General features: G+C 35.0%; 1 protein-coding gene across 1 annotated transcript; it reads left to right on the top strand.

Moving 5' to 3' along the window:
• The first annotated feature begins 4,531 nt into the window (after positions 1 to 4,531).
• LOC128664544 (uncharacterized) lies at positions 4,532 to 6,210 on the top strand. Its single transcript, XM_053719361.1, has 2 exons — positions 4,532 to 5,380; positions 6,100 to 6,210. Exons 1-2 carry the CDS (start codon positions 4,532 to 4,534, stop codon positions 6,208 to 6,210), a joined length of 960 nt encoding a protein of 319 aa, XP_053575336.1.
• The last annotated feature ends 14,155 nt before the right edge of the window (positions 6,211 to 20,365 follow it).

Raw genomic sequence — 20,365 nt, 5'->3', positions numbered from 1 at the left:
AATTACCAACATATTATGCAGCGTTGTAACATTAAGTATATAGGAGTGGAGTATAATATTCAAATTTTATTTACATAAACCATAAAGGGCAGAGGGCTCTCCTTGAGTTACTGTAAGCTGTAAACCATCTACTGAGCAGGTGGACTTGGGAGCTTACATTCTAAAGGATTATAAATATGAGATTCTATTCCAGAGCGTTAGAATTTGAAATGCGCTGTTGTATTATAGTAGTTAGTGTTTGACATGTGAAAGTTTACATTTTCTAATATTTTTGGCATTCTTTTAATGACTTTCTTATTTATTAAAACTGTGGCTGTTTGAATTACTTAAAGGGACAGTGTACTTGAACATTGTTATTGTTTAAAAAGATAGATAATCCCTTTATCACCCATTCCCCAGTTTTACATAACCTACACGGTTATATTAATACACTGTTTACCTCTGTTATTACCTTGTATCTAAGCCTCTGCAGACTGCCCCCTTTTCTCAGTTCTTTTGACAGACATGCATTTTAGCCAATCAGTGCACACAATGTTATCTATATGACACTTATTAATTAGCACTGTTAAAAAACACTGAGATAAGAGGTGGTTTTCAATGGTTCAGAAATTAGTTTGCACCTACCTAGGTTTAGCTTTCATAAAACTACCAAGAGAACAAAGCAAATTTGATGATTAAAGTAAATTGGAAAGTTGTTTAAAATTGCATGCCCTATCTGAATCATAAAAGTTTCCTTTTGACTAGACTGTCCCTTTAAATTAGCACCTTGTACTTACAATACATTTCTGTTGTGCTGCTATAGAATAACATAATACACACAGAGAGAAGCACATTCACAGGAACGAACAACCAGCTCAATAAATTGTTAGCCTATTCTATGGTGATTTACCACCTGGGTGCAGCTTCTTTTTAGCCCAGTAATGCTTTCACAGAGTAGAATTTGTAGTATATCAGTCTGATCCCGCCTATTACGGTTAGTCCAGTGCTGAGGTACCAGGCAATTCCTCTTTGAACAAGGAACACGGCAATCCCAGATGATCATTTCAGCCTTCATTGGGCCTCGTCAGTGTAAGCCAAGTCTCGACATTAAAAAAAAACAAAAAAACATCATATTTACTGCAAAACACATGATAAAAGTATATTAAAAAGTTGTTTCATTATACATAACTAAAGATTCTATATAATAATACCAAGGTATTTACAGTTCCTTTAAGCCACAATTGTATGTGACATTTGAATTTTCTATACCCAGATATTATAATTCAAATGTGGGATCGGATCACTATTTAACCTTTTTATAGACAATTATATTTCATTTTTATTAATATGTGATTGAGATTTTTTTTTAATTAAAAAGAAAAAAAAAGTTAAAAGATAAGATATACCATGGCAAAATGGTTTTTCAAAATTATCAAAATTGTCTGAAAATTGTTTCACACGAGTTAAAGCAACATGGGAGTCAAAAATTTAATTTACTTAATTAAAAAAAAAAAAAAAATCTACTTTGATTCTATTATTTTCTCTACTATCATATTTATCTCTTCCTTATGGTATCCCTTGTTCAAACTGAGCTCCTTTCCTTTCCATCAGTGCATACACAGATATGTTCACATGTCTTGACCACTGTATCTATAACATTGCATGTGCATGTGTGCATGCGCGTATATGCATGTGTGTGTGCGTATGGGTATGCGTGTATGCAAGTGTGCGTGCATATGTTTGTATGTGCCTGTGTGTGCGCGCGTGTGTGTACGTGTGTTTTCTAAACTCTATTGTAAAAAGAAGGGGTTATCCCCATATAAAAGGGCCTTTGGGTATAAGTATATAACTTTGATCTGCACATAGGGATTCCCACAAGCCTCTACTCAAATGCGTCTCATTCAAGTTAAGTGGTTAAAACATTGTAAAATCACAAGAAACCATTAGAAAACCTTGCAATATGTTTTTTAATAGCTCTTCTAACAGATTGGACTTCAACCCTAGGGCTAACATTTTCTTGGTTCTGATTCAGTGGGGTATTTAGCCTTTGTGCTACCCTAGGCATTGAGAAATCTGCTGCCCCCCACACCTCAAACAATTGTGCCTATACATTAAAAATTTGCTTCCACCTCTAAATCATTTTGCCCTAGGCCAAAATATGCCCCTGATGCTATGTATTGAAGCATATAGAAGCATGTAGTGTCTGGGCTTATTTTACTATGGTTCTCTTTAGTTTCCCAAGTTGACACCTTAGCCCTACATTTAGTAGGTGCAGATGCCATAAACAGAGTCTGCCACTTGCACAAACACAGGTTTGTGAGGTGTGAAGTCATCACACTTTCTATGAGGAGCAGTGAACTGGTAGATGCAAGAAAAATACAGGAAAATTGTTTGAGATTAGCATGTGTTTTTAAAATCACATTTTTAAAAGCATGGCCATATTATCGTTAGTAAGACAAATATACACATTGTATGAGAAACACAAGGAATAAACCATATTTAGCAAGGCACCAATAAATACATCTGAATGTACAACACATAATATATATTTGATACTAATCTCATCAAGTACAATATTTACCTGTTAGAAAACACACCCTCAGTAATGTTTATAAAAACTGCATTTGTTTTTATGATTAGACAACTAGATTATTAGAAATGTATGTACGTTGGTAGACAGACAGACAGCTAGATAGATGGATAAATAGATAGACAGATAGATAGATAGATGATAGATAGAGATAGATAGATGGATATATAGATATATATATAGATATATAGATATATAGATAGAGATAATATATAGATGATAGATAATTAGAGATACTATATAGATGATAGATAGAGATAGATAGATAGATGGATAGATAGAGATAATATATAGATGGTAGATAGATAGATAGATGGATAGATAGATGGATAGATATAGATAGATAGATAGATAGATAGATAGATAGATTAATGGATATATATATATATATATATATATATAGATAGATAGATAGATAGATAGATAGATAGATAGATAGATAGATAGATTACCAAAATATAGTAATATGTTTCTTTTTTCTGATTGTTTTTTGTGTTTTGGAAAAAAATGTTTTTGTAATTGAGCAGGTCAATGAATGTCCACTAGAATGATCACCAGTCAGCTTGTTAATATATCAGTTAATTATCCAGTTAATGAAGATCAAAATGAGTTCCATTATCCAAATGCTTTCATCAAGTAGAGAAGGAACATTTTCTTAAATAAAATTAGACATACACTTTGCACATAGGTTCTACATTAATTCAAATTATAAAAATGAATAAGAGAAAAACATATTTATGGAGCCAAATGCAGTTTGACATTCTAATTTATGACAAGTTAAAATACCAATGACCCTATATTGAGTCAGGACCTTGTGTCCCCACAGGGATCTAGCTCCACAGGTGGTAAAGTTTGTCACCTTTTGGCACACTTCACATGCAAATGCCACAAGTCTCAGAAAATCACTCATGGGCAAATAAATAAAACAGAGTAGATAGACAGCTGATACAGTCTTTAAGAATACTGCATATTACCCAGGAGCTATCACAAAATTCTTCAGTTGATTCCATGTTAAATAGTTTATGATTTTATTACACTTAGAGAGTTACAGGTACATCACAATCATTTAAACACATAGAACATATATACAAATATATTAAATAAATCTACACAAAAGACTATTTTATAATTTATACTTATTCTTACAATTATCAAATGCCATAAGGCTGCCGTCTCAATTATATTTAACCAATTGCATTTTAATTATACCTTTAATCATATACAATCTTATATTTGCTTCTCTTATTTTAAACAGATTAGAAAATATATTAACCACCATTACTATGCAATTCATTTCTCTTTTTCATCCATTATTTTTGAAATGGTCACTAAATAGAAAATGCTTCAATATTAGGCAACATCAAATGCAATATGATAACATTTATCATTTTAATTTAATAGATTCACATAACTTTGCAAGCTCAGTTTGAATCTGTATGATAGTTTGTTACTATAGGAACAAACTTTGCATTTAAAAAAGAAATACAACATGTCCAAAATGTGCAAGTGATATACAGCATATATATATATATATATATATATATATATATTATATTATATTATATTATATAATACATTGTGGGGTCTATTTATATATGACACTAATCAATATATTTGTCACTGTTACTTTTTTGTTAGGTATACATTTTAATCCAGATGGTTTACTGAAGTTTTCTCATGAACATGTATATATTATTTACCTTATAGGTCACTTATTCCCAGAATAAGTGACCTCCACATACCTTAGTTTACTTCATTTTCTTGAGGGTGAAAATGCACACCTCAAACTCTGGGAATATTCTTCCCAAGGACCTCCTGCTCTCCTTTATTAAGCTTTGAAGTGTTGATGGTACCATTGAAGGTGAGAATTCACACCTCTAGAATCCTGATAAAGCCTGGACTGTGCAGTGCTGTCCAGCATTTCAACAGACACAGCCAAGTGGAGCACATAGCAAAGCAGCAATGGATTTCTCTCTAGTACAGCCGCATATACCAGATGAAATTATGCCTCAACAATATAGCCCATTACAAGATTGGAGCTATCCTGATTCTGAAGGATACAGCAGCCTTTCCCCTGCTTCTTCTACTGATTCAAGTGGGTTTTCCCCGCCATATAACCAGTGCGCTTTTCCTCAAGACACATACAGCAGTTACAACACAGTTCTTCAACAGAGAGATGTGCTGAAAAGGCCTAGAAAGAACCTAGCAGATAAGAGGAACCAGAGATATGGAATGATCAGTAATCAGAGGCAAAGTGCCAGTGAAAGAGAGAAGATGAGAATGAGAAATCTGTCTACATCACTTCAACACCTCAGAAGATACCTTCCCCCAGCAGTGGCACCAGCTGGAAAAAACCTAACCAAGATAGAGACCCTGCGCCTAACCATTCGCTACATCTCACATCTTTCTGCAGTTCTTGGTCTTGATGAGGAGTCAATGATTAAGAAAAGAGAGGAAGAGATGAGGAGTACATGCCCTATATCTTTAAGCTGCTTCCAAACCAGAACTAATGGACTATTTACAGAGCCCATAGCTCATATCCCACAGACCCAGAGTCAATACGAACTGAACCCATGCAAGTTAACTGCTCCTTCAAGGATGTTACCAGAACAGAACAGCTATGGAATGATGGATAACCATGCAGCAGTGACATGCGTTCCTGAATTTACAGCTCCAGTCATGAGTGAAGAGATGAAGACATTTTCCAGCTGTAAACTCCAAACAACACCAATTGCTCAAGCTACAGTATCAAAAACCAATGAAACTTTCACTGCAACCTCACCAATGTCTCCAGACTTGGGCTTTTGTCAGGTATGTTAAAAATAAGTACAGCTTTAAATCAGTTATGAATTAATTTGGAGACTTATATTAAAAACAATGTAACTTGGGTCAAAAAGTGTAAGGTTAATGTCAGAAATACATATTTAGAGAAACTTTCTATAGCCCTTCACTAAATGGTACATTTAATTTATTTTTATATACAGTATATCCATAGACTATTTCTGCATTCCAATATATCTGCATAAAAATACATGTTGTATAAGTGTTAGAAAAAATGTGTAGGTTTTCTAAACAAGTAGGTTTATCTCATCTCCTTTTGCTGTGGCAAATGATCCCAGTAATGAGCAATTAGTTTATAGAATGTTGCAGGGTCAATTAACCCTTTAAGGACACAGCTTTCAGTTTGCTCAATTGTTTTATGACGGAATAATTCCGTCATATGTCCTTAAGAGGTTAAAGCAATAGAAAACAACAGTCTGCAATAGGATACATGGGGGCATTAATTATTTATTTTGAATTAAAATATATGTAAAAAATATTACTATTGCCAGTTTTGACATGAGCTCTCAGTTAAATGTGTGCATGTGAGTTGCTTTACCAGCATGCGTTTTGAAAACTTTGCAATGTCCCTTTAAAGTGTAGCTATGGTTACGTTTGAAGGCAGATGAATTTAATATCCTGTAGATCGACATCTGTCTAAAAGAAAAATGATGTACCTTCGACTAACATTACATATTTTATTTTTACAGAATATCATTGATGACATGTGGGATGAACTGCAAGACAAAGATTTCTGGACATCTTTTCCACCTATAGAAATTAACCAACCACACAAATCTGCTAATGGACATATTTTATGATATATTTGAATCATTCAATGATGCTGAATTTTATTATTTTGTACATATGTAAATTTAAATGATCTAACAAAATATATCACTATTTATGTATATGTCAACTCTATCTAATATATATATATGTATTGTCATTATATGTATTTATTTATATTTATATATATAATATAAAACATTTAAAGCATTTACTGTCTGTGATACTTATTTACATTAGGAAGTCAAAAGTGCACCATTGCAATAGTTCTTCATTTCAGGATGACACATTACAAATATAAAAGACAAACTCAAGTGCCTTCAAAATGTGTGATTTTGCTTTCAGGAAAACAGATTGTCTTAATTAAGTTTTCTTACCCTAAAGTGTATCTTTAAGTCAAATAATTTATGACTTAAAGTGACTTAAAAACCCAACATTTCTCATGATTCAAGCAGAGCATACAATTTTACAAAAAAGGTTTACTTCAATTATCAAATTTGCTTCATTCTCATGGTATTCTTTGTTGAAGAGATACCTAGGTAGGTAGTGTGCATATGTCTTGAGCACCAAATGGCAGGAAATAGTGCAGCCATCTACCACTCTTGCAAAGGCATAACAATCAAGCAAAACTGACACATAGTGCTGCAGACACGACACTTCCCTGCTTTTCAACAAAAGGATAACAATTGGAAAATAAAAGTATATTTGAAAGTTGTTTACAATCACTCTTAATTTTGAATTGTATGTCTCTTTAAGGCTTATAAAGATAGCTCCATTAAATATGGATGTTCAGTTACCATTTCTAGGTCTGTATGTACACAAGGTCCCCACTGGAGCTTTTGAACATCAATACAATTAATGCATGCTGCAAAAATTAGTAGCTCTGCTTTACTGCAAATTTAAAAAGTAAAATTTACACACAGCTCTAAATAATCAATGTTTTAGTATAAAGAACAAAAATGATTAAACTCCTTAATAAAAAACATTGTTACCTAATTTAAACTGTTCTTAAATAATCTAAATTTAATATAATTTTATGGGTCATATTGAAGGGGGGGGGGGGGGGGGCTATGCTAAAGAAAACATTTTGAAGGGAAAACAAATATCCCTAAAATGCATACTGGCAGACATTCTGCTAGCACCTAAGATGGTAGAGACCATTGGGGGGTGAGGGAGGGAAGAGAGCTGTTTGGGAGGGATCAGGTATGGATCAGAGAGAGGGGGGGGGGGTCAGATGGGAGAGTATAGGCTTTCATACCCCAAAACACAACCTTACAGGACATTAATCATATCCAATTTAGCATACAAATGGCCAAAATTGTGATATCCTTTATTAAGCTTCAAAAGCAAAAGTCAAAGTACACAGTTTCCATATTATACTTCTTAGACTGTATGTCACTATATGGAAATAAAAAAATATATATTGGCCCATATACAAAAGCAGTAATAGTCCATATACAAGTATCTCTTGACAAAAAATAATAATTATCCCCTTAGTTACCACAGCACTTTACAATTTTCTTGCCGTTAAGGACCAGGACTATTTTTAAATTTCTGCTGTGTTTGTGTTTAGCTGTAATTTCCCTCTTACTCATTAACTGTACCCACACATATGATATACTGTTTTTGTCCCGCCATTAAATGTACTTTCTAAAGATACCATTATTTCCATCATATCTTATAATTTACTATAATTTTCTTTATAAAATATGATGAAAAAATGTAAAAATACCCATAATTTTTCTAACTTTGACCCCCAAAATCTGTGACACATCTACAACCACCAAAAAAACACACATGCTAAATAGTTTATAAATTTAGTCCTGAGTTTAGAAATATCAATGTTTACATGTTCTTTGTTATAGGGCAATAAATACAAGTAGCGCTTTGCTATTTCCAAACCATTTTTTTGTCAAAATTAGCGATAGTTACATTTTAACACTGATATCTGTCAGGAATCCCTGAATATCCCTTGACATGTATATATTTTTTTAGTAGACAACCTAAAGTATTGATCTAGGCACCTTTTGGTATATTTTTTATGCCACCATTTCACCACCAAATGCGATCAAATAAAAAAAATCACTTTTTCACAAACGGTTTCATAAACTTTAGGTTTCTCACAGAAATTATTTACAAACAGCTTGTGCAAATAAGGCACAAATGGTTGTAAATACTTCTCTGGCATCCCCTTTGTTCAGAAATAGCAGATATTTATGGCTTTGGCATTACTTTTTGGTAATTAGAAAGCTGCTAAATGCACACCACACTTGTCATGCCCAGTAGTTAAGGGGTTAATTAGGTAGCTTGTAGGGTTAATTTTAGCTTTAGTGTAGTAGACAACCCAAAGTATTGATCTAGGCCCATTTTGGTATATTTCATGCCACCATTTCACCGCCAAATGCGATCAAATAAACAAAATCGTTAACTTTTTCACTAACTTTAGGTTTCTCACTGAAATTATTTACAAACAGCTTATGCAATTATGGCACAAATGGTTGTAAATGCTTCTCTGGGTTCCCCTTTGTTCAGAAATAGCAAACATATATGGCTTTGGCATTGCTTTTTGGTAATTAGAAGGCCGCTAAATGCCGCTGCGCACCACACTTGTATTATGCCCAGCAGAGAAGGGGTTAATTAGGTAGCTTGTAGGGTTAGTTTAGCTTTAGTGTAGAGATCAGCCTCCCACCTGACACATCCCACACACTGATCCCTCCCTGACCCCCCACAAACAGCTCTCTTCCCTCCCCCACCTCACAATTGTCACCGCCATCTTAAGTACTGGTAGAAAGTCTGCCAGTACTAAAATAAAAGGCTTTATTTTTTTTTTTAATATATGCTGCTGTGTTGGATCCCCCCTTAGCCCCCAAACTCCCAGATCTCCCCCAAACAGCTCTCTAACCCTCCCCCTCTACCTATTTGCCGCCATCTGCCAGTAACCAGTTTGCTAAATTTGAGGCTTTTTTAGCCATAAAAAAAATAGAGCCAATTTTTTCTGCAGTGTAGCTGCCCCCCCCTCCCGGACCCCCTTTCCCAACAGTTATTCCCTCCTCCCTTCTTCCCTCTCCCTCCTGCCTTTAAATCTGTGTAGCGCGCGGGCGATCCTGTATGCGCCCCCCTGTGCGCATCTGCAGCACATGAACAGGAACTGCTCCAGCGATGGGCACCCACCCGCCTTCCTCGATGGCCCTCTCTCCATCGGTGTGCTTAAAAAGGGTATTGCACGATTCCTCAATATTGAGGCATTGCTGCAATACCCTGAAAGCGCTGGAAACAATCACGATAGCTTCCAGCGCTTGAAACCCCAGAGGACATGCCAGGTACATCCTTGGACCTTAATGACAACTTTTTGTAGGATGTGCCTGGCACGTCCTCAGTCGTTAAGGGGTTTAAGAGATATTAAACCACATTTTTTTTATTTCATGATTTAGATAGAACATGTAATTTTAAGCAACTTTTTAATTTACTACTATCAATTTTTCTTTGTTCTCTTGGTATCTTTATTTGAATATAAGCTTTTTGGTTCAGTACCCTGGGTAGCACTTGCAGATTGATGGCTACATTGGCTACACCAATCAGCAAGTGCTACCCATGTGCTGACCCAAAAATGGGTCGTTCCCTGAGATTAAATTCCTGCTTTTCAAATAAAGATACCAAGAGAATGAAGAAAAATTGATAATATGAGTAAATTAGAAAGTTGCTTAAAATTGCATGCTCTATCTCAATCATGAAAGGAAAAAAAAATTGGGTTTAATATCCCTTTAACATAAAGACAGGAACTGGACATAAGACATGCTTAAAATATATAGACTGTGATTTTCCAGCTCCCAGTAACACCAGTTGAAATTAAAGGGACATTATACACCTACAAAAATATTGGCTAATGAAATAAAATACTTGATTTAAAGAAAGTTTGTATTTAACTTGCATAAGCTATTTTGCTTCTAAAGCTGCTAAAAGCTGGAAGGAACTTGCAAGAAATACAAGTTTCTTCCAATTTTTTTATCAGCTTTAGAAGCAAAATAGCGTATGCATGTTAAATACAAACTTTCTCTAAATCAAACATTTTATTTAATTAGCCATTTTTTTGGGGTGTATAATGTCCCTTTAAGCTTCTTTTGTGCAACAAGAATTGGTTGTGTTCCATGCCATATTTGCTCAAAATGTAACTCAATGGTTAAAGGGACAGTCAACACCAGAATTTTTGTTGTTTTAAAATATAGATAATCCTTTAGTTACCCATTCCCCAGTTTTGCATAACCAACACAGTTATTATTATACACATTTTACCTCTGTTATTACCTTGTATCTAAGCCTCAGCAGACTGCCCCCTTATTTCAGTTCTTTTGACAGACTTGCATTTTAGCCAATCAGAGCTCTCTCCATGGTAAATTCACGTGCTTGAGCTCAATGCTATCTATATGAAACACGTGAACTAATGCCCTCTAGTGGTGAAAAACTATCAAAATGCATTTAGATTAGAGGCAGCCTTTAAGGTCTAAGAAATTAGCATATGAACCTCCTAGGTTTAGCTTTCAATTAAAAATACCAAGAGAACAAAGCAAAATTGGTGATAAAAGTAAATTGGAAAGTTGTTTAAAATTACATGCCCTATGAGAGAGAGGCTGGTGGGAGGAGCACAGGTGCAAGGACGTGCACACACCTGTTCTCAGACTCCCTGTAAGAGCTGTTAGCAGAATCAAGCGTGCTTCAAACCCAAGTCCTGGGTGGCTCTTTGGCAGTGGAAAAGAAGAATCTATCCTACTCCCAGCTCTCTGATAGTGCCATACCAGCGCTCTAGGCTGCAAGTAGCAGCAAATTAATAGACTGTTTGTACTACGGTAATACCCTCAAAAATTTCAAATTTTAAAACCCTCTAAAAATGAGAACTTGCATGAATACCCTGAGCACTTAAAACCTTTACCTATATTTAAAGACGCTCAAGCCCCGGACCAAGATAAAGTTTCAACTTACAGAAAATTAAGTGGCAAGTACTAAGACTCTCCCTCCCACCGATGCTGCGTGAGGGGGGTCTAGTAGCACTATAAAGCTTAATCCCGGTCTGGCATTCTGTGAGCAAAGAGGAAAGAACTTCTGAAGATCGAGCTCACCGCTATCAGGCGATTGTCACCCCTGCCGGTCTGGGCTGGTGCTGAGAGAGGTACGGAGAACTTGGCCGCCTGCTGTGGGGAAGTTCAAGATCAGCTGGGAACGAAGTAGCTCCTTCCGCGGGGAAAACAGGTTCCGTCACCAGAGCCAGAGCCGCTGAGGATTGCCAGGAGGTAGGCGCGACCTGCGCTGTGTGTGTTCGGCGTCTTGCTGAAACTGGACGAGGATCGCCGCTAGGCTGAAGCAAGTGGAGGTTTGACTCTGACTCCGCTCCCCCCCACCGGTGCTGCGTGGGGGAGCAGAGAAGTTAACAGGCTGACTGCCTCCTGGTGCTGTTAGTCGTGTAGACTAAAAATTGGGTAAAAGAAGGGAAAAGGAAAAAAGAAAAAAAAAAGAAAAGGGGAACGCCGAGCGAGAAGACAGGTATTTCTTTTTTCTCTGACTTAAAAGAACTTTCATAGACTGCCCTGATTAAGAGGGCTCTGGGTTAAAGATTACCTCTCTTTCTTGGATGAACTTTTCTGCAGGTCACTGAATTTTAAAAGATACCTGGACAGTATAATTAACAGTGGTAGTCAATATCACTGTAACAATTTTGTATCTTATCATGTACTGTGGGCTTTGTTAAATTTGGTCGTACGGGATATATCTGATTGAAGGGGGAATTGTTTTTTTTTTTCTCTCTAAAAATTTAACAGGCTCTAAGCAAACAATACCTGTAGGCCCAACCAGTTAAGGCCCCTATAATCTGACTAACTTTATTCTTAGACCTATTATTAGACCAAAATGTGGAAGGGCTACTTCAGAGAGTGACATTGATATTAAATAAAAGGCATAAACATGCAACCCTTATTAACGATTTAACTTTAAATCTGTGTATATAATTTGGCTAGGGTTTTATTTTGATAACTAGTAGTTACAAAGGCAAAGGGGCCTATATTAAATTTGTCTGGGGGAATACTAAAAGGGAATTATTCCTATAAATATAGACAAAGCTATCTACTTAAAGCCTTGACAAAATTTAATAACAGACATAAACTGTTTAGAATATATTTCAGTGATTGATACAAAAGGATAGTATTAAATATTTTCGCTGAAATCAGACAAAGATGGTTATACTCTAGCAAACAGGGGTAAAATTATCTTGTTCAATTGCTTTAATATTTTGAGAACTTACTTTTTCCTGGTTTGAATTAGGGTCATATTGCCTATCTCTGCTTGAAAAATATTGAATTGAAAGGGGAACTGTTTTTTTTTTCTTCGCCTCTTTTTTTATTTTTTTTGTTTTATCTTTTGTGTGCAAATATTTAATTATATACTGAACATATAGTGATGTATAAGAATGATATACACTGATGTTATGACTGATGGTTTGTAAAATTAGATAAAAAATATTAGACTCTACAAAAGATTGAGTAAAAAGTATTAATCAAGCACTGTAAGAGTCTAGAAATACCTTGCATAGAAGGGGGAAGAATGAAAAGGGAAGTAAATTGACCTTAATACAGGACTAACAAATACTAAATAAGGAGTCTAAAGCTGCTTATTGTTTTAAAACTTAAATAACATCACTTAGAATCTTTAATTAAACAAACTCCTGCCTCTTGGAGATCTAGAACCATATATTTACACCTGTCTGAAAAGTAGATAAATAACTGAATAAATAGAAAAGGATAATTAAAAAATCAAAGGTAGATAACCCATTTAAGGAGAATACTATTTTTCCAAAGTGCTAAATTTCCCTTACTTTAAAAAAGAAGAGAGGGGAAAAAAAAAAGAAAAAAACCCAACAACATTCAATTGCTTATCTCTATGACTGAGGTGTTCTATAGTCACAGTTTTTGTCACTCTTTTGTTTTTTCCCTTTTAGTTTTTTTTCCTCTTTCTAGGCACATAACTTAAGTAAACTTCACATCACCTTTCACCTTCACCACCTTTTCCCCTTTTCCTTTTTTTTTTTTTCTCTCTTTACTCTCTACTCACCTTTTCTGTCCGAACGGACCTTTTACACAGGAATATTTTCCTTATACCACACTCGCACAATTCCAGCACCAATTTATGGATAAATTTATCACAGCTCACATTAGAACCCCTCCCTCAGTCATGGCAGGTAGACAAAAGGAGAAGAGAAATAAAAACACTCCAGAAACCTCAATAGAAACACAAGTCAGCAACTCTCCACAAACAAATGAACAAATTGATATCCAAATGCTAGTCACAAAAATATCAGAAGCCCTTTCTCCTAAATTTGAACAATTAAGAGATGAGATCAAACATGATATCAATACCCTAACTACAGAGATACATCAATTTTCTAACAGGATTACAGAGGCAGAGCAGAGAATTTCTGATTTAGAAGACACCACTACAAACCATAATTCTAAATTAGATGACATACTTATTAAACTGGTAAAAACCCAAGTAAAGCTAGAAGATCTTGAAAATCGAGCGAGAAGGAATAACATTAGAATTATAGGAGTTCCTGAAGAAAAACAGTACGAGGATTTATACAATCTAATTACAACAGTAATACCATAATTATTGCAATTACCCCAAACATCCCCCCGAATCATAGTAGAAAGGGCTCACAGAATAGGCTGGCATAACCCGGAAAGAGGGAAGGATCGACCTAGGCCTATTATAGCCAAGATACTAAACTACCAAGATAAACTTTCCCTACTTCAGTATTATAGAAAAAATCAACCTATTTTTTTAGGAAACAACAAAATCATGCTTTTCCAGGATTTTTCTGCGGAAACTTCCGCTAAGAGAAGAGAGTTAACACCAATATGTACCCGCTTAATTAATCAAGGTTACCAAGCCACAGTAATATATCCAGCCAAACTTAAAATAACAATAAAGGATAAGGCCCAATTTTTTGAGACGGCCGAAGAGGCTGAAAGATATATAATACAGCTCATACCCCCAACACAAGTGAACAGGTAAAAATAACCAATGAAATTAAAATAACTCAGATGAGGGTTTTTTTTCTTTACTTTTTAATGGTTTTTATATTTTTCTTAAATTTAACAATGTACATTCAGTCTATAAACTGGGAGGATGCATCAGTCAGAGGTAATCCGATTACTGATGCACTAATTAAGGAACAAGGTTACCGGGACTATTTACTAGTAAGCAGAACCAAACTGAGAGGAGGGGGGGGGGGAGCAGATCGGGAGGGGGGGTGGGTGAAGGGAGAGGTCTACTTCTTTTCTCTTTTTTATTTTAATTATATAAAAAAAATTTTTCCTTTTTCCTTTAGAGAATGACTAATAATCCTTGTATAATGGCTTCTTGGAATATCGGGGGCTAACATCCCCTTTAAAAAGAAACACGATCATAGCTCAGCTTAAAAAGATGCAGGTTGATGTAGCCTTCCTCCAAGAAACGCATATTAAAATAGAAGAAGTATACAAATTGAAAAGGTCTTGGGTTCGCGAAGTTATAGCCTCCCCGGCGCTAGGAAGGAAAAGAGGGGTAGCAATTCTACTAGGGAAAAAAATAAAAGCAACATCTACAGTTCTTGAAGTAGATCCAGAGGGAAGATTCTTAATAGTTAAGATTAAAGTAGCTAACACTTCATATACATTATGCAATCTATATGCACCTAACATTATCGATTATGATTTCTGGGAAAACTTGCAAAATAAGATACTATCAAAAACAGAAGGAATGTTAATAATAGGAGGAGATTTTAACATGTCTCCGTACTATGCTTTAGATAGATTTAGGCACAATACTACAATCCTGAAAACCATCTGCAGCACATGAACAGGAACTGCTCCAGCGATGGGCACCCACCTGCCTCCCTCGATGGCCCTCTCTCCATCGGTGTGCTTAAAAAGGGTATTGCACGATTCCTCAATATTGAGGCATCGCTGCAATACCCTGAAAGCGCTGGAAGCAATCACGATAGCTTCCAGCGCTTGAAACCCCAGAGGACATGCCAGGTACATCCTTGGACCTTAATGACAACTTTTTGTAGGATGTGCCTGGGGTTTAAGAGATATTAAACCACATTTTTTTTATTTCATGATTTAGATAGAACATGTAATTTTAAGCAACTTTTTAATTTACTCCTACTATCAATTTTTCTTTGTTCTCTTGGTATCTTTATTTGAATATAAGCTTAGGAGCCAGCCATTTTTGGTTCAGAACCCTGGGTAGCACTTGCTGATTGATGGCTACATTGGCTACACCAATCAGCAAGTACTACCCATGTGCTGACCCAAAAATGGGCCGTTCCCTGAGATTAAATTCCTGCTTTTCAAATAAAGATACCAAGAGAATGAAGAAAAATTGATAATAGGAGTAAATTAGAAAGTTGCTTAAAATTGCATGCTCTATCTCAATCATGAAAGGAAAAAAAAATGGGTTTAATATCCCTTTAACATAAAGACAGGAACTGGACATAAGACATGCTTAAAATATATAGACTGTGATTTTCCAGCTCCCAGTAACACCAGTTGAAATTAAAGGGACATTATACACCTACAAAAATATTGGCTAATGAAATAAAATACTTGATTTAAAGAAAGTTTGTATTTAACTTGCATAAGCTATTTTGCTTCTAAAGCTGCTAAAAGCTGGAAGGAACTTGCAAGAAATACAAGTTTCTTCCAATTTTTTTATCAGCTTTAGAAGCAAAATAGCGTATGCATGTTAAATACAAACTTTCTCTAAATCAAACATTTTATTTAATTAGCCATTTTTTGGGGGTGTATAATGTCCCTTTAAGCTTCTTTTGTGCAACAAGAATTGGTTGTGTTCCATGCCATATTTGCTCAAAATGTAACTCAATGGTTAAAGGGACAGTCAACACCAGAATTTTTGTTGTTTTAAAAGATAGATAATCCCTTAATTACCCATTCCCCAGTTTTGCATAACCAACACAGTTATTATTATACACATTTTACCTCTGTTATTACCTTGTATCTAAGCCTCAGCAGACTGCCCCCTTATTTCAGTTCTTTTGACAGACTTGCATTTTAGCCAATCAGAGCTGTCTCCATGGTAAATTCACGTGCTTGAGCTCAATGCTATCTATATGAAACACGTGAACTAATGCCCTCTAGTGGTGAAAAACTATAAAAATGCATTTAGATTAGAGGCAGCCTTTAAGGTCTAAGAAATTAGCATATGAACCTCCTAGGTTTAGCTTTCAATTAAAAATACCAAGAGAACAAAGCAAAATTGGTGATAAAAGTAAATTGGAAAGTTGTTTAAAATTACATGCCCTATGAGAGGGAGGCTGGTGGGATTATTAGTCATTTAGAGAATGACTAATAATCCTTGTATAATGGCTTCTTGGAATATCGGGGGGCTAACATCCCCTTTAAAAAGAAACACGATCATAGCTCAGCTTAAAAAGATGCAGGTTGATGTAGCCTTCCTCCAAGAAACGCATATTAAAATAGAAGTATACAAATTGAAAAGGTCTTGGGTTCGCGAAGTTATAGCCTCCCCGGCGCTAGGAAGGAAAAGAGGGGTAGCAATTCTACTAGGGAAAAAAATAAAAGCAACATCTACAGTTCTTGAAGTAGATCCAGAGGGAAGATTCTTAATAGTTAAGATTAAAGTAGCTAACACTTCATATACATTATGCAATCTATATGCACCTAACATTATCGATTATGATTTCTGGGAAAACTTGCAAAATAAGAAACTATCAAAAACAGAAGGAATGTTAATAATAGGAGGAGATTTTAACATGTCTCCGTACTATGCTTTAGATAGATTTAGGCACAATACTACAATCCTGAAAACCAAAAAGGATAACTTAGAAACAAAAATCTTCAATAAACTATTCAATAATTTAAAAGTTAAAGATATTTGGAGGTCACAAAATTTGGATAGTAAAAACTTTACTTGTTTATCAAAAGCTCACAAATCTCTCTCGAGAATAGACCTATTTCTAATAGACGAAAAATTATTGAATCTTAAAGTTAAAGCTAAAATTCTTCCGATCACAGTTTCGGATCATGCTCCTATAACTATTGAAATCAGTTCACATGATTCTAAAATCAAAAATAACCAATTCCACTTTCCTCAATATTTGGCTAATGACCCAGATTTTAAAACAATGTTAAATCTAAAATTTGAAGAATATGTCCATTTAAATAATGAATATAGTAATCGCCCAATGATATTCTGGGAGGCTGCAAAGGCAGTTATGAGGGGAGAGATACTAGCATACAATATTAATAGGACTAAAGGCTATAAAAAAAGGAAGAAAGTATAATAAAAAATCTGTCAAACGCCTATAATAGCTATATAATAAACAAAACATCTGAAACTTGGAATAAATATATACAAATTAAGAAAGAAAGGGATTCCTTTTTGTTGCATAAAGCAACTCAACGCAAACTAAGTCTCCAAACAAAGCTTTATAAATATGGGAATAAGGCAGGCAAGCTACTTTCTAGATTAAACAAGACAAAGGAAACACTATAATTGAACATATACAGAAAGGGGATAAATGCTTTTCAGACTCAGAAGAGATTCTGAAAATAATGGTAGAATATTATCAAAACCTTTATTCCCTAAATACATCCAATAGTAGAAATAGCGAGGAGTTCTGGGAAAAAATTTCCTGTCCTATCATTTCAGAAGAAATGAATGAAATGATGAACCTCCCTATCACGGAGTTAGAGGTTGTGAAAGGTATAGAGGAACTGCCCACTAACAAAGCGGCAGGACCAGATGCACTGCCTAGTGAATTTTATAAATTGCTACTACCCTCCATAGTGCCACATCTAACAAAACTGTATAATGATATGTACAGGGAGGGCAATCCACCGTCAACAACTTTTGCAGCCTCCTATACCACCCTTATTTTAAAACCAGGGAAAGATCCAACACAAAAAGAGTCGTATAGACCTATTGCTCTGCTCAATTCAGACTACAAACTCTTGACATCTATCTTGGCACGTAGACTACAAACTCCCCTAGCGCAGATAATACATAAAGATCAAGCAGGCTTCATGATAAACAGAAATTCCTCAGCCAAAATTTGAGAGTTATTTCTTACGATCGATTATTTTAATGCAAAATCGAGTCAAGCCCAAGAAATCGAACACATCACTAACAATGAGGCTATTATCACAATCGACGCCGAGAAGGCGTTCGATTCGGTCCATCATGATCATCTTTTCCATTCACTTTTCCAATTTGGTTTTAAAGGTCATTTCTCTAAATTTGTTGAAAATCTTTATAAGACAGCTTACACTAGGCTACTAGTTAATACCAGACAATCAACTACTATACAATTAGCTAAGGGTACAAGACAAGGATGTCCTCTTTCACCTTTGCTCTTCAATATCGCAATCGAGCCGGTTGCGATCGTAGTTAGACAAGATATAGAAGGAATTAGAATAAGAAAAAAAGAACTCAAAATTTCGCTCTATGCAGATGATATTCTAATATATATGAGAAATACTCAGTTAAATATCCCTAAACTCTTGTCTATCATATCTCAGTTTAGCTCATTCTCAGGATATAAGATAAATACTAATAAATCGGAACTTCCAGATAATATGCCTTTTAAAGTTGCAGAAGAAGCATTTAAGTATTTGGGTATTATAATCTCCTCAAACCCAGAACAATGGTATTCTCTTAATATACCTCCAATTCTAAAAGTAATTAGAGAAACAATGAAGAACTGGCAAAATCTACCTATTTCACTTTCAGGCCGAATTGCTCTATATAAAATGATATTATTTCCGAAAATCTTATATATCTGTCAAAATACACCAATATTATTAAAGGAGAAAGATATCAAAATCTTAAATACAGCACTTAGAAAATTTCTATGGCAGGGCAAGAAACGGCGAATATCTCTTGAAAAACTTTTTTTAACCAAAAAGTTTGGAGGCTGTGCCTTATCTGACTTAAGGCTATACAATCTTGCATTTTTGGCCCGTATAGTAGTTGATTGGATCTGTCTTAGAAATTATGCAACAAATAATGATTTAGAAAAGATCATAAGCTTCCCTTATCTCCCGGTAGCTTTAATACATATTGGAAGAGGTGAAATCCCAAAGGAAATTAAGAGACTCCAGTCTATCTTTGTTCCAATTAAAGCCTGGTTAAAAATATGTAGTATATTAAAAATAAATGAGAAAGCTTCTAACTATTTACCTTTAAAAGACAGTCCACAGTTTGAATTGGGGTTACAGATATCACCCCTTCTAAGATGGGAAGTAAATGGTCTGGAAAGAGCAGTGCAATTGGTCGATGTATCAAAGAAATGTATCAAATCATTCGCTGATCTCAGAAATGAATTTGATATCCCACAAAAAGATTTTTTCGCCTACCTTCAGGCAAGACATTATATTTGGAAATTAATAAATGAAGTAGGGTGGAACTGGTCTTTGGGTTCATTAGAAAACTGGATATTATTAGTCAATAAGGGCCAAATGTCAATCTCTCCATGTTATCAGATGTTGAAGTCAAGTAAAGGCGTGAGTAATATAAATAGCATTGAACTAAAATGGGCTCCAATTATTGAACCAACCTCTTTAGAAGCAGGATATATTCAAACATCTATCTTAAAGGTAAATCAAACAACACTCTCCTCTACTTGGAGGGAATCTCATGTAAAACTTTTGTATATGACTTACATAACTCCTGAAAAGGGACATAGATGGGGCAATATGCAATTTAATAAATGCCCAAAATGTTCAATGGGGGCAGCTAATCTAAAACACATGTTATGGAATTGCCCGAAATTAAGAGAGGTGTGGAAAAAAGTGGAATACTGGTTAAATAGAAAGCTTGGTATAGCACAAGTTACTCTATCCTTTACAAATGTAATCTTTCTTAAAACAGCTGAAAGACTCCCCCCAGACAAGGAAAAAATAGTAAATGTTACTGTATTAGCAACAAGATACTTAATCTTTAAAAAATGGAAAGAAACATCAACTCCTAGTATTCCAGAGATAAGAAATTGTATTAAAAAGCAATGTATACTTGAACAGTATGACACAAAACTATTTGAAACCCAAGATGTTAACAGGTTCTTTCAAAAATGGTCATCTTTTATAAAAATCTTTCCAAAAAAAGAAATAGACCATCTAA

The sequence above is a fragment of the Bombina bombina genome, chromosome 6, assembly GCF_027579735.1.
Source record: "Bombina bombina isolate aBomBom1 chromosome 6, aBomBom1.pri, whole genome shotgun sequence".
Lineage (NCBI taxonomy): Eukaryota > Metazoa > Chordata > Amphibia > Anura > Bombinatoridae > Bombina > Bombina bombina.
This window is presented reverse-complemented; position numbering and strand designations above follow the sequence as displayed.